General features: G+C 39.3%; 4 protein-coding genes and 1 non-coding gene across 6 annotated transcripts; all 5 read left to right on the top strand.

Moving 5' to 3' along the window:
- Positions 1-731: 731 nt before the first annotated feature.
- LOC6649759 (4-coumarate--CoA ligase 1) lies at positions 732-2,887 on the top strand. Of its 2 annotated transcripts, XM_047009296.1 has the most exons (3): positions 732-854; positions 1,005-1,834; positions 1,902-2,887. In XM_047009296.1, the coding sequence occupies exons 2-3, from the start codon at positions 1,155-1,157 to the stop codon at positions 2,878-2,880; spliced, it is 1,659 nt and encodes a 552-aa protein (XP_046865252.1). In that variant the 5' UTR covers positions 732-854; positions 1,005-1,154; the 3' UTR covers positions 2,881-2,887. The 2 variants fall into 2 exon arrangements, with proteins under 2 accessions (XP_046865252.1, XP_002072387.1); XM_002072351.4 differs by having other exon boundaries at positions 732-1,834.
- A 706-nt stretch (positions 2,888-3,593) lies between these two features.
- Positions 3,594-5,420, top strand: LOC6649758 (luciferin 4-monooxygenase). The gene is made up of 3 exons (XM_002072350.4): positions 3,594-3,743; positions 3,797-4,308; positions 4,371-5,420. Exons 1-3 carry the CDS (start codon positions 3,600-3,602, stop codon positions 5,326-5,328), a joined length of 1,614 nt encoding a protein of 537 aa, XP_002072386.2. The 5' UTR covers positions 3,594-3,599; the 3' UTR covers positions 5,329-5,420.
- Positions 5,421-5,744: 324 nt separating this feature from the next.
- LOC6649757 (luciferin 4-monooxygenase) lies at positions 5,745-7,985 on the top strand. Its single transcript, XM_002072349.4, has 3 exons — positions 5,745-5,932; positions 5,989-6,500; positions 6,559-7,985. Exons 1-3 carry the CDS (start codon positions 5,789-5,791, stop codon positions 7,514-7,516), a joined length of 1,614 nt encoding a protein of 537 aa, XP_002072385.1. The 5' UTR covers positions 5,745-5,788; the 3' UTR covers positions 7,517-7,985.
- A 386-nt stretch (positions 7,986-8,371) lies between these two features.
- LOC6649756 (4-coumarate--CoA ligase 3) lies at positions 8,372-10,753 on the top strand. Its single transcript, XM_002072348.4, has 5 exons — positions 8,372-8,604; positions 8,679-8,864; positions 8,929-9,137; positions 9,200-9,316; positions 9,372-10,753. Exons 1-5 carry the CDS (start codon positions 8,464-8,466, stop codon positions 10,336-10,338), a joined length of 1,620 nt encoding a protein of 539 aa, XP_002072384.2. The 5' UTR covers positions 8,372-8,463; the 3' UTR covers positions 10,339-10,753.
- Positions 10,754-14,742: 3,989 nt separating this feature from the next.
- Positions 14,743-14,815, top strand: Trnav-cac. Its single transcript has one exon. It is a non-coding gene; the product is annotated as a tRNA-Val (tRNA).
- The last annotated feature ends 525 nt before the right edge of the window (positions 14,816-15,340 follow it).

Here is a 15,340-nt window from a genome sequence, read left to right as displayed (position 1 = left end):
TACAAAAAACAAAAAAAAAAACAAAAAACATATTCTCAGTACACCTAACACAGAATGCAACGCCAAAGTTAAAAACAAAATTCTAAAAATATAAATACGAAGAATTCCAATCCGGTAGCAAAAAACAAGCACAATGGAGGTGAGAATGGATAAAAATTAGTAGTATAGTTATACAAAATAGTTGAAATAATTGTTGTCACCCGAAAAGGAGAAAAAATGGAAAATAAATGTGTAAAACCCATAAAAAACAAAAAAAAAAAAAATACGAAAAATGTTTGTGAAATGTTTATAAATAAAATGAAACCAAAATACACAAAATGATATTAAATCGAATACCAATTTGACTTTAATTTATGGAAAATTTTACTATGAATAAAATAAAGTTTGGCAAGTCATCTCTAAAAACGCATTCTCAAGAGAAAATAGAAATTTATGACCAGTAATGATAATTTAAACAAAAAAAGGTTTGCGAAAAATTAAGTATTTACGAATAATTTAGTAATTATTCGCTATCTTTCTTTTGTTGACTCCATTTAATTCCATTAAAGTGTGGGAAAGAAAACCAAACTTTATTTCATTTGAAAAAGAAACAGTTGGTAAGAGTTTGCTGTTACGCACAATAGATGGCGCTGTTAGGTTCAGCCGATTGCCGCTTGAGCGCTACAAATTTCACCACAATACAAAATGAACTATATTCCCCACAATGTCTTGAAATTGTGCGCCAAAAATGTGAAAAGTTTTTAATATTATCAAGAAGTAGAGAGTTGACTTCTGTTTACAAAAGACGAGTCAAAATTATTTCAGAGGACGTCGGCTAGGAATGTTTTTAGTTATACAGAAAAAAACAAGCTTGAGTTAAGTAGAATTCTAATTTGCTCAACCTAAGTAACCTCTTATTTGTTTCCCTATTGATACTTTAACAATGATTTCGTGTTAGTTGAGACACTTTAACCCGCTAAATTACCCACTAATTTAATATTGAACGATCGTTTCGATAATCGCAGTAAATACGAAGATGACAATAGCGTGCTGACTGCAATGTGTGCACGATGAATCAGCATAAAATTCCGTTGCAATTGCCTTGTGTGAGCACTTAAATAGATCCGGTCTCGTCCAGTGATCTGCAGTTGGCATTTGCAATCGAAACCGTGGAAATGTGCGACTTAAACGGCTTTCCGATCACAACCTACGATTCCGAACTCAAAATCTGGAGCGGTGGCAGCGAACAAAGCTATTTCAACGATGACTTGACCGTGGGTCAAATAATCTTCAAGCAATTGCAACGTGAACCTCAAAGGATATTCCAAATTTCGCATACGGAAAATACGCGTCTCACCCGTTGGCAAATGTTGCAGAATGCAGCTAAAGTGAGTTGCTACCTGAGGGCCAACAATTTTATTACCACCACCATCGAAACTACCGATATTGTGGGCATTATGGCCAGGAATTCCACCCATCTGGCTGCAATAGCCTATGGCTGTCTATTCAATGGTACTCCATTTCATGCAGTCAATCCAAATGTTGAAACCAAGATTGTAAGCGACCTGTTTGCTATCACCAAACCACGTATTATTTGCTGTGATGCCAAGGACTACCGAAAGGTGAACGAAATAGCCAAATCTTTGGATGCTCAGGTCATAATCATAGATGGTCAAGTGGAGGGTATTACAAATATTTTGGATCTACTACAAGTGAAGCTAAGTGAAAGCTACGAACCTACCAAATTCAAGAGAGGGATCGATCGAACTATGGCTATTCTTTGCTCTTCAGGTACTACAGGGACTCCCAAAGCAGTGACTATTTCCAACAGCCGCAAGCTCTTTCAAGCCTACAGGTGAGTTGTTGGCCCTACAAGCTTTTCATTATAATAATATTGAAACTTATTATTCCATATTCTACAGTTATCTTAACGCTGATGATGTCCAATATGCACCGAGCACTTTGGATTGGCTGACGGGATTGCTCAGCCTGGTAACGGCTGGTGTGTATGGCACAGTTCGTCTCATATCCAAGGAAACCTTTAGCACTGCTCACTTTTTGGACATGTGTGACCACCACGGCATCACGTGGACTGTATTGGCTAACTCACATGTTGCCATGCTGGCAAATGCACCTGATCTTCAGGCTAGGCAATTGCTTAGTCTACGTCATCTCCTCTTTGCTGGTGGTCACTGTTTGGTGGGTACTCTGGAGAAGATGCAATCGTTTCTCCAAGCCAAGGGTATCCTGCGCAATGCCTACGGCTTTACCGAATTAGGAACAGTCGCTTCAAGCAATTACAAAGTTGATTCCAAACCGACATCTGTAGGTCGTCTGATGGCAAACATTCGTATGCGGATAGTTGATGACGAAGGCAGAAATCTGGGACCCAAGGAAACAGGTGAACTCTTTTGCCACAATGGACAAACCTGGCAAGGTTATTATGGTAATCCTAAGGCCACTGCTGAAATCCAAGATCCCGCAGGTTGGTTTCACACTGGCGATGTTGGTTATTTCGATGATGATAACTACTTGTATATTGTGGAACGTAAGAAGGATATGCTTAAATATCTGGGCATGATGTACTATCCCCACGAAGTGGAAGAAGTCATTGCCCAAATGCGCAATGTGGCGGAAGTCTGTGTCTTTGGCATTTGGAATGAAACGGAAGGTGATGCTGCTGCTGCTGCTATTGTGGCCAAACCTGGCAGCCAACTCCTAGCTTCTCAGGTGCAAGAATTTGTCCGTAATAATATTCCCGTACAGTATAAGCAGCTAAATGGTGGCATTCAAATTGTCCAACAGCTGGCAAAGAGCGCCAATGGAAAAGTGAATCGTCAGGCTGTTAAAGCGGCCTATCTTAATGAATCTCAACACTGTAACTTAACATCAAAACAATGATGAAGCAGAAAGTTTAACCTTCTTTTCTCTGATAACAAGAACAAAGAATATACACATGTGTAGTTAGAATGTATGTAACTAAAGAAGACGCTATTGTAGCCCCCCATGTTAAAACTGATAGCACAACTTGAATGTGTTGGCATTACGCATTATTTTTGAATATGTAAATCCTAGTATAAATTCAACGTGACTCTCTAATTTACCATGATACCAAAAGGAAGAAATCATTACAGAAATTTCCATGGGATGACGTTACATCTAAGAAGATTGTACAAAAATAATTTCACCAGATGGCAACAAACTTGCAAGTTAAACAGATAAAAATTTAGTTGATAAACTTTAACATTCAACAGTTGTAAACCTTAATTATGGTGTTAACCCTGCCTATTGCAATTTCACTTTCAATATTCTTGACTAAATAAATTAATAACAGACGCGCCCCCGACAATGTCATGTAACAGGCGTATACCTCGCTTTGGAGCTTACTATCAAATTTATAATGTCTCACGAGACTTTATCAGTGACCAAGTGGCTTGTTTGTCTAGATTACACTCAATGAGAGTGTAATTTTGCCAACAGATGCGCAACTACGTTGATTAATACAAAAAAACAAAAGTTATCTAACAACAGTCGGTCTCTCGGCTATAAAAGAGCTGAAGCCTGAACATTGTGCAATCATTTGCACTCGCACAATTCAACTCAACTATTACAACGGAAAAATGCCTTACAAGCCAGAGACCAGCTACGATGCTGATAATAAAATCTGGAATGGTCCTGGTGAGATGGATTGCTTCAATCCAGAGCTATCCATTGGACAAATCATTCACCATGAGATGCGACGACATCCCAATCAATTAGCCCAGGTAAAATTTTCAATATATAAGAATCATAAGGATCCTAACTCCTCTTCCTTCAGATATCCGACACGGAGAACACGAACTTGACACGCAAGGAATTGTTTCTCAACTCCATACGAGTGTCCACCTATATGCGTAATCAGGGCCTGAATCAATCGGATATTGTTGGCATTATAGCTAGGAATACTACACATATTTCTGCTGTAGCTTATGCCTGTTTTTTCAACGGCATTCCTTTTCATTCCCTTAATATTGCCTACGAACAGGACACCATTGAGAAGCTTTACAAAGTAACCGAACCGCGTTTGATCTTCTGTGATGGGGATGAATACGAGAAGATTCAAGCTGCTACCAAGGAATTGGATGTAAAAATTATTACAATGCGCAATCATACCAGTGATTCGATCAGCATTGATGATGTTTTGGCTACACCTATTGAAGAGGATTTTGAACCATCTCGCCTAGAGAAGGGCAACGATCAAACACTAGCCATACTCTGCTCGTCCGGCACAACGGGAACACCAAAAGCTGTAACTGTCATAAATAGCCGAAAGCTTCTCTTCGGAAGTTAGTAAGTACTCGAAATTATATGATCTTGACCTTTGTGATTTATTGCAATTTTATTCCTATTAGCAACCTGTCGACAGATGATATCCAATACACACACAGCAGCTTGGATTGGATAACTGGTCTACTGACTACAGTTACATCAGGAATTTATAGCACCACCCGGATTATAGCCGACAATCCATTTGATCCAGTTCGCTTTCTTCGACTTTTAGAGAAGTACAAGATCACATGGCTACTGCAAGCGCCTTCGCATATGGCTATGATAGTGAACTCCGATGAATTCGAGAAGACGAACTTTTCAAGCTTGAAATACTATCTGTATGGCGGAGGACGTTGCTCCGCGGAGGTTCAAAATCAGATACGCAGCCGTCTGAAGAGCAATTGCCTTTTTTTCGTATACGGATTCACTGAACTGGGTTCCATGGCCACTATGAACTTTAATTACGATGAGAAACCCAATTCTGTGGGTCGATTGGTAGCTGGATGCAAACTGAAAATAATCAACGACGATGGAGAAACTCTACCACCCAACGAAATGGGCGAAGTTTGCATCTACAATGGACAGTATTGGGCTGGTTATTTTGGCAATTCAAAAGAGTCGCATAACATACGCGATTCGAAGTTGTGGTTCCACACCGGCGATTTGGGCTATGTAGATAACGATGGCTTCCTGTATATTGTGGAACGGAAAAAAGATATGCTTAAATATCAGAACATTATGTACTATCCCAACGAAATTGAAGACGTCATCTCTAGAATGCCCGAAGTGGCCGAGGTCTGTGTCTTTGGAGTGTGGGATCAAATAAATGGCGATGAGGCAGCTGCTGCTGTTGTCAAGCGAGTTGGCACTGAACTCCATGCTGAGGATGTGGTTGACTATGTGAATGAACATGTCGGTGCCAAATATAAGCAACTACATGGTGGAGCATTGATTGTGGATGATCTGATGAGAAGTTCGAATGGCAAGACAAATAGAATAGCCACCAAAAAATATTTTCTGCAAGTTAAAGACAGAAGCTAATTAAATGAAGGTTAAATAGAAAATTGTATAAATGTTCTTAGTCTACTGCTTTCAGTATTAAAAAAAATTCTTTCGTTTAATCAAAAAATGCATCTAATGTTATTGTTCTGAGTTTATAAATAGCCCAATGTCATTTTATGATGTGATTAGTCAACGTAGTCCATTCCGTAGTAGAGAATTTTTATTTCTCTAATTACTGTTTGTGAAATAAATCTCGGCAATACTCTCTAAAATACTTCTCTCCAATCCACACAGAATATACTATCTAATCAAGCACTTGTACTTTGAATGCTATTTCGTGACGTTAATCAGAGGAGATCAACTATAATTTAGTTATCTAATACTTATAATAGAATAACATTTTCGCTCTTCTATAAAAACGCATAAGTAAACATGTTTTTCAGCATTTGCAAAGATCGCAGCTTTCGCAAAGCATCATCCGAGTGTAAGTTAAGTCAAAATGCATTTCTCGCCCGCGACAAGCTACGATGCAGATAATAAAATATGGAGCGGTCCCCCAGATTCATATTATTTTGCTCCTGAGCTATCCATAGGGGAAATAATTTATGAAGAGATGCGAAGGCATCCAAAACTAATAGCCCAGGTAAGTTCGCTCGAAACTAAATATCTAAAACTTTTAAAGTGAATTTTTTAATCTAGATTTCCGACACAGAAAATACTATTCTAACACACGAGGAGCTGCTTCTTAACTCGATACGAGTTGCCACATATATGCGTAATCAGGGCTTGAATCAAAACGATATTGTTGGCATTATAGCCAGGAATACTACACATATATTTGCCGTAACATATGCGTGTTTTTTTAACGGCATTGCCTTCCATTCGCTTAATATTCTCCACGATCAGGAGACTATTGAAAGGCTATATAATCTAACAAAACCCTGTTTGATCTTTTGTGATGGGGATGAATACGAGAAGGTTCGAGCAGCTACCAAAGATTTGAATGTACAAATTATTACAATGAGAAATCACACAAAAGATTCGTTTAGTATTGAAGAAGTGCTAGCTACGCCAGTTGGGGAAAAGTTTCAAACAGCTCGCCTAGAGAAGGGCAACGATCAAACGTTGGCGATACTCTGCTCGTCGGGCACAACAGGAGATCCAAAGGCTGTAACAATCAGCAATAGCCGAAAGATTCTCAATCCCAGCCCGTAAGAAATGGTAAATTAAGTTAAATTAAAGCGAAAATAACTTTTGTTCTCATTTCAGTCCCCTGACTACAACCGATGTACAGTTTGGCAGTAGCACTCTAGACTGGCTTTCAGGCCTTCTAACAACAGTGATTTCTGGAGTTTATAGCACGACCCGTATTATAACAGATTGTGGCTTTGATGCCGAATACTTCTTTTACCTCGTTGAAAAATACAAGATCACATGGGCAATGCAAGGTACTGCTAGTATGGCTCTGATGGCAAACTCTGAGGAATTTGAAAGGGCAGACTTTTCGAGTCTAAGATACTTTTTTTATGGTGGTTCCCGTTGCTCGCTGGAAGTACAGCATAAGCTACGCCGTGTTTTTAGTCTGGATTGCATGCATTTTGCTTACGGACTCACCGAGCTGGGCACTCTGGCATCTGTGAATTACCATTTCGATAAGAAACCAAACTCTTCAGGTCGTCTGACAAATGGTTTTAAGCTAAAGATAATCAACAAACAGGGCGAGGCTCAGGAACCTGATGCGGTGGGCGAGATCTGCATCTACAGCGGCCAATATTGGGACGGTTACTATGGCAATCGAAAAGAATCACAACATATACGCGATAACAATCTGTGGTTTCACACCGGCGATTTGGGTTACATGGATGATGACGGTTTTCTTTATATAGTAGAGCGAAAGAAGGATATGTTAAAGTATAAAACGATGATGTATTATCCTCATGAAATAGAAAGCGTCATCTCTAAAATGCCTGATGTGGCCGATGTTTGTGTGTTTGGAGTTTGGAATCCATACACTGGCGATGAGGCAGCTGCAGCAGTTGTCAAAAAAAAGGGAAGCGATCTTCATGCCCAGGATGTGCTCGACTATGTAATGGAACATGTAGATGCCACATACAAACAGTTGAATGGTGGTGCTTTAATTGTCGATGAGCTAAAGCGATCAGCCAACGGCAAGACAAATCGATTGGCAACCAAAGCGTATTTCTTAGAAGTAAAGGACAGAAATTAGACACATAACATCTGAAATTATAGCCACAACGACTTAAAAGTTAATGAACAATCGATAAAATCAAAACATTGTTCTATCTTGAAATGTTACATAAGTATAAAACTAACTAAAGATGTTTAGATACATATACATATGTATAGTCAAAAGCAGCTCCGAAAATTATTCAAATTCAATGAGGAAATTAAAAAGTAAATTGAAAGAATTGCACATTAATTTGATACAATAGTTTTTAGTTGTATGAGTTAATTGCATTTTTATCGAATCTCAAACAGTATCCTACCAGTATCCTTATTTCTATTATCTGAAGAATTAACAAATATCAGCAACACTCCATTTCTAGTTAAGGAGATAAATTTCAAAAGCTAAATTTATACCTTGATGTCAATTTAAACACACATTATAATCGTGACTTAATTTGTATTATAACCTTTATCCAATGCATAGTAAAATTAAAATCTAAAAGAAACAATTCAAGTGTTGATATCTTTATTATATTTTAATTCTGGTAATCCTTTTGTAAACATCTTTACTAGGCCAGTTCATGGGGGGTCCATAGACAGAGTCAAGGTCTATCCGGTTATCTGTCAAACGAAAGTGGATCCGTACCATTTTCTTCGTTATCGGTTGAAGAAATCTTTAGGCAAGTTTTTGCTTGAGTTTATCATTAAAAGCATTTCTTATCTCTGAGCTTTTGGGTTTGGTAGCACCTTTATTACGTTTGTACATAAATAGGTGCAGATAGATGATAGTTGATGTTGATAAGTGACGTTGTGCTTAACCGTTTGGAAGGGAAACGGTTAAGCCAAGATAAGATTGGACAGTCCTCTCTGCTCTGAACACGCACTGCAATCGCTTTAACCAGTTGCTGTAGAACGTGCTCTCCGCTTGGACCTTAACAACCATCCACGGAACGTTTGCCACTCTTATCAATTTAACCAGCTGCCAACATGGAACGCGGCAACACGCAATTCGATAAATACACAAAAATTTGGAGTGGACCAAGGCCGGCAAATTTTTTTGATGTGGACTGTTCGATTGGAAAAATTCTGTTTGCCTTTATGAGAAATCATCCGACTAACTTATGCCAGGTGGGTATCATGTACATACATATGTATATTGCAATTTGTATCTGGTTGTCATTTCTTTCATTCTTCATTTGCAGATTTCTGATACGGAGGGCACAGCCTTGACCAATGGCGAAGCAATCACATTTGCCATACGCATTGCCCAGCAATTGAAGGCCATGGGACTGAAGTCAGCCGACGTGGTGGGCATAGCTGGAACTAATACCACCTATTTGATGCCTGTAATTCTGGGTTGTCTTCTAAATGGGACACCTTTTCATGCGGCAAGTGTGATAATCTCTAACCAGAAGAGTGTGTGAGTTTAATGGATATTTCGTCCGCCCTTAGGTTAGTCCATGGCACGATGAGGAGACCATGAAGCATTTATTTTGCATTACCAGACCAAGAATTATATTCTGTGATGGCGCGGTTTATGCTAGAATAAGTGTTATAGCCAGAATGTTAAAGACTCCAGTATATACCCTGAAAGAGCATCGATTGGGTACGCCACGTGTGGAGGATTTACTGGAGCCCACCAAAATGGAGTTGTATTATACGTAAGCAACCACTTTTTATTTTAATGGCTTCAATTTTTTTATATTTTTCTGTTGTTAAACAGACCGGAAAGCTTATTGCTGGGTGGTGATCAAACGGTGGCCATTCTCAGCACTTCAGGTACCTCTGGACTACCCAAGGCTGTTTGCATATCAAATTCGGCTTGCCTCTTTGATTTTGGGTAGGTTCTTATACTTGGGTTGCTAATGTCGGCTATAAATTCGTTGTATTTTCAGCTTTGTGACTGGCCAAGATGTTTTGCTTTCTTTTAGTACTATCGATTGGTCAGCTGGTTTATTTAATATGCTCTTCAGTTGCTGCCATGGTTCGACACGTATTATCACGGATCGAGCCTATTCACCAGAGTATATGCTACAGTTGGTTGAGAAATATAAAGTCACACTTCTGACAGTGATTCCCCAACAGGTTGCCTCTTTGATTAAGGCGCCGACGTTGAGTAAGCAACGTTTGTCCACAGTTCGCTTTATCAGTGTGGGTGGCGGCAATTGCTATGTGGCAAATCTTCTCAAGATGCAGGACTTTCTTATGAATGGTCAAATATCCTATGGTTATGCCCTGACCGAAGCTGGTGGCGTCTCGGCCAATATGGGTGTGGCGAAACCCTCATCGGTGGGTCGAATTGTGCCCGGAGTGAAAGTGAAAATACTCGATGATGCCGGGCGTAGTTTGGGTCATGGAGAGACTGGCGAAATCCTTGTGCACAATGGCAAAGTGTGGAATGGCTATTATGGCAACCCCAATGAATCAAAACGCATGCAGGACTATCAGGGTTGGTTCCACACCGGAGACATGGGCTATTTTGACAATGAGAACTATTTGTATATAGTAGAACGCAAGAAGGATATGCTACGCTTCCATGGTGCCCAGTATTGTCCACACGAGCTGGAACAGGTCATTGCCGAACTGCCGGATGTGATAGAGGCCTGCGTCTTTGGCCTATGGAATGAGGTGGATGGAGATCCAGCTGCTGCTGCTGTGGTTAAAGTCCCAGGCAGTCGACTATCCGAGATGGACATTGTCGAGTATGTGGCCAAGCGATTGGTAGTCACTCACAAGCAACTCCATTGCGGAGTCTTCTTTCTGACTGAATTACCCAAGACGGGCAGTGGCAAGGTTTTGCGCCAACGAGCACGAGATCAGGCATTGGGCAAAAAATGGAACGATTATAGCAATGCCAATTAGATGTTAGTTTTTGATAGTCTTAAGCAATTTATTAATTAGATGACTCACCGAGTCAGCCAATGGATACGGAATTCATGCTGACTTCCAATCATACAATAACAACAACATAACATTGAAACCCCAATGCAGACACAATGTTTTTGTTGTACAGATAGTCGTGGCATTCAGTTTGGTGCTTTATCGACAGCTTATCTGTCAAAGATTGGGTGTCCCAGGTGCGATAATACCAACGTACTTATATATATGTATGTACATATATATGTATGTATGTAGTAGGCGCCCAGATGTACCCAAATGTTCTTTTTTTAAAGGCAAGCAAAGTAAATTTAAACGTCATGCCAAAATAAAATGTTCAATTAATTAGGTCGATATACTAATAAAAATTGATTACAGTTGCCTTTGTCACACATTAAGATTTTTAGGAAGAAAATATATTAAATAGTAGATTTTAAATAAATTATTTCATGTCTGTGAACAATTTTCTTTTTAAAGAATTTAATAGTCTACATTCCTCTAGATTTTAAGATCTCCTTTATTCATGCAAGATTTTATTATTTGATTGACAGGCGAGCATCCAAGTTGCACTTTGAACGTGATCTTGTCAGCATTGCAATTGGATACTTTTGCCCTTCTGCCACCCATGCAATTGAGTGACATGTCTTCTTCCCCATCGACCCATGCACATGGATCAATTTGATGCCTGGTTGCATTCCCAAAATAAAACTCGGCACACAATTAAGAGGCACTTAGAGATATCAATGGAGAGAGAATACTCAAAAAGGGAATGAAATTAATTTGCTCCCAAATAATTTCAAGGATGGCTGATAATGATCGCTTAAGCTGATTGACGGATAATGAGATGAGAACGGAGCGTCTACATTTGGACTCATGGGTGCATGTTTTCAATGTCAATGTCAAGTTCATGAAATACGATCGCATATTTTGGGGGTATTTAGTCATTTTATATGATATTAAAAGTATGTACATACATATACGTATGTTCACCTATGCTTGTATTGATGGATATACATATATTTATGTTTGTTTGTCTGCATTTGTCATTGATCTCAGTGATCTTGAGAGTTGAGTTCTTAAACCTGCTCGAAAAATATGCAGGAAGTGCCAGGCGTAGCCAATTGCATTAGCATTAGTCTCGGACTGCATCACTGGACCACGTCCACATGGAGTGGAGCAACATTTCACAGCATCATGGCGCCTCTGACGGAGACAGAGACAGCAAGAGAGACAACAACAACAACAACTGGACAAGAGATCAATGATCACTAACTGGACAGACGGCGATTCTAATTGTCATGCAAATACCAATTATCATTTGTCAGTAAATGCCACTATATATGTGTAATTAAATGCCTACGCTTTATATTTTATACGATTGCCAGAATGATCTGAAATCACTCGATCATGGATTGTTGATCTGCGATCTTTTGCGCTGATTAATTCATTAGCAACTGTCGACCAGTTTGTCAGTTAACAAGTCGAACGAATGTGAATGCGAAGCCGTTATTAATCGTGTAGAAAATCTCATTGAATTACCCTTATAACTATGTAAAATTGTTTATGACCATTTGATATGATAAAAACATATTTATGTCTGCTTGAAGGATTGTGAAACTACCAGCAGTCTTAACATTTGCATATGTCAAAGCAAAAAAAAAACAATATGAAAAGTTAAATAGGTAGAAGTAAATTAGTTTCTGCACTGCCAGACTCAATCCCATTCCCCATACCCATGCCCAGACCCCATGAAAATCTTATTAAGTCATTCTAATGTAATGTCTTATTAGTATGAAATGGGTAAAGATGGGGTAAACGACTAATGAATACCCTTTAGTATGTTGGGGAAGCTTATAGCACCTTGTTTTGAGACATCTGCCCATAGGCACCACCTGAATCCTCTCCTGGTTGCTATAAAACATAAGCTTATCACCTTGAGATTATTAGAGATATCACTTTTACTTTCTGCATGATTTTTGGTTTTTAACTTCTAAAAAGAAAATTTGTTAGAAAGACTAGAAAGTGATAATACACAGAAAGACGAGATGATACCCTACATCAATCTGAGGGTCTAACAACTTTGACACATTGCCATCGATGATGTCGAAGAGTTGCCTAGAAGTTGTTGGGCACAGAATTTATGGCGCTTAAATTGCAGTCATGCGCATGAGCGGCAACGGCCTAACAAGATCAACTTCTTCCCCCAGACAATCTGCCCGCCTCCTTGTTGACTTCCCTTCGACGTCTTAACCTTAACCCCTGGATGGCTGCGGCTTTGGGGCGGATGTTTGGTGTCAAAACACGCGCAATGCATTTTCCATGGAATTGGAACTGGACTCCTTGAGAATAATTTATGTAAGCAACGTGTTTGCCAGTAAAAACAACTTTGAATCGATATCAGAATCGGGATGCGGATCGTGCTCTCAGAATCTCGCATCATGTCTGACTATAAAAATCGACCATGATGTTTTTTTTGTTTTCTTCTTTTATTTTGTTCGCTGCTTTTATCAATTTGTGTTCATTTCTAAGCAAGACCCCAGCATAGATCATAAAATGGCACCCCCGGCTAGAATGGGAAAAACCAAAAAGGCAGGAGAAGATTAAGCGGGGAAGTAAAATAAAACTAAAACAAAAAAATTTACATAATTACCGCTGGCGGCGATCTTTTGTGAGATCCGCCGCCCAAACGTGTCAAAATGAAAAGTGTTGCATGATTAGCGAGTAAATTACACAGACGAGGCATAAATCTAACTTTACCAATGTGGAGGCTGCTCCTCTCTTAAAAGATGATCAAATAAATGTAGCGATTAATGAAAGAGATGAAGATGCAAAAGAGTTGGAGCATGATCAATGTATCTGCTGATGGCCCGCAACTGAGTTTTCGGGGTCTGGGTCCTTGTTACTCTTCGCATTCGTGGTCATGGCCAGCTGCTCTGGCTCAACTGGCGCCTGAAGCTGGCCAATTTCTCGCTGCCGCCCCGTTGTGGGAGGTGTGAAGTATGACTGAGGCAATATTTTCCACAGCGTGCCTGTTAAAACAAAAGCAGAATATGAAAAATGTTCCACCAACATTAACAACAACCAAACAAAAAGGAAAAACGCAAAATCTTGCAACATGTTGGCCTGCCGGGTATACATGACACATTGTTGTAGCCAGAACTTGGTCAACAAGCGATCTGGCAAGATGATGCCACAAGATCAAACCGGCTAAATATCTGCACTTGACAAAAAGGAACGGAAAAGGTTTTGCTTTTTATATTCTACTTTTTTGGCTAAATTTAGAAATGTTTTTTATTGATGGATTCCCTTATGAGAATTTCGAATATCCGACTAAAATTTATCTCCAAAAATCTGTAATTCACGTTATCCTTTTCAGCATTTCTAGTCCCTATTTGTCTCAGTGTACTCTGTTACGTTCTGCTGATTGCCACCGATAGACACAATTCCTTAACACGTCTTTCAGATTGAAAAGCCGGTGGGGCCAAAAAAAAATAAAATTTATATATAAAAAAAAGAAAGAAACTACTTGTCGCTGATGTTGTTTAAGAGCAAAGTGTTGTTAGCATACCAACTTCAGTTATATGGCACGTATACATATATTTTTTAGCGGTGGTTTCGCATTACCGTTGGCCCATACCGCAAGACCCGGTCAAGGTCTCATCTTCTCTACACTTGGGCCAAGTGTTTTTGTCGCCAGCTTCCAATTCTCTGGCTGGGGGGAGGGGAATTCCAATCGATCGCCAGTCGTTTTTGCATTTCCTGTCGCATGCGCCATATAAATTAGTTTTCCATGTTCACTTGTCACTTGTATCGTAGCGATTTGGACCCAGTTGAACCCGTTTGCGGGTGTCCATAGCACTTAGAATTCGAATCCAAATGATTGCTCCTTATCAGTCGTTGGTAGAAGAAGAGTCTACGTACTTTTGGTAAGTAATTGCCATTTTTTATTTGTGGCAATTTATTTATGCGACACAAACACGCACCACCCAAGAAAAAAGAAGGAAAAACAAAGAAAGACGTATGTATATGTATAGAGATATGGCGCATACCTTCTCTATATTCGGTCAATAAGTGGCCTTGAATATGGGTCTTGTTATTGGGTGGGCTTTTTAAAACCTAGATTAGTCTCTAGAAATGCCTCCGACATGTCTGCCAAAGTGAAACACTTTTACTCGCCGTTGCTCTCGCTTATCGTCATGACCATAAATAAAGCTCATGTCTATGAAAGTTGTCAACGAATTTATTTATTTTCCCTTTTCGAAGAAAATATGCAAATTAAGACTGATTAATTACAGGTCACCCACCGTGTGACATGAGAGGAAAAAAGTAAATTCCTTCTTATCGCATTGGAGCGGCTTTCGTTCATTTTCGTCCCATTGGCGATCAGCCGTTTCCGTAGTGTAGCGGTTATCACGTGTGCTTCACACGCACAAGGTCCCCGGTTCGAACCCGGGCGGAAACAATGACTACTTTTTTTTTCCTAACTAGCCCCTTCTCATTTAAAAAGTATATTTAAATTATTGTTTAAACTGCCTTTTGCTGCCTTCTTTTATCCCAATTGATCGTCATTATCAAAATGCAAAATTATCTATATTGATTTTAATAATCACTTAATTCAGGGGGACGAGGTCTGGCTCCACCTAGAACACAAGTTCATGTTGACCGGAACCTGAAATTCAAAAAACCAATTGGAGCATAGGCAATTATGATTTCTTTCTTTTAAAAGTGTTCCCATTGTTTTTATTTAATTTTTTTTATACGTTTTTTGAATCACCTTGTTTGTGTGTGTGTGTGTGGGCTTGATTTCAGTTCTTAAATTTAATATCATTTTAATGAGTCTCGTTTAATGATCTTGATCAGGTATGCTATAGGATGCTTTGCCATAAGAATTTCATCGCTCTCAGCTGTTTAATGATCTGCTACCAATGTCAGATCCTTGGCACAACCTCCATACTCTCAATGGCTGACATATTTACGACTCCAAATC

This window comes from Drosophila willistoni, chromosome 3R, assembly GCF_018902025.1.
Source record: "Drosophila willistoni isolate 14030-0811.24 chromosome 3R, UCI_dwil_1.1, whole genome shotgun sequence".
Lineage (NCBI taxonomy): Eukaryota > Metazoa > Arthropoda > Insecta > Diptera > Drosophilidae > Drosophila > Drosophila willistoni.
Note: the sequence above shows the minus strand (reverse complement) of the source record. Positions and strands in the feature narration are given on the sequence as shown.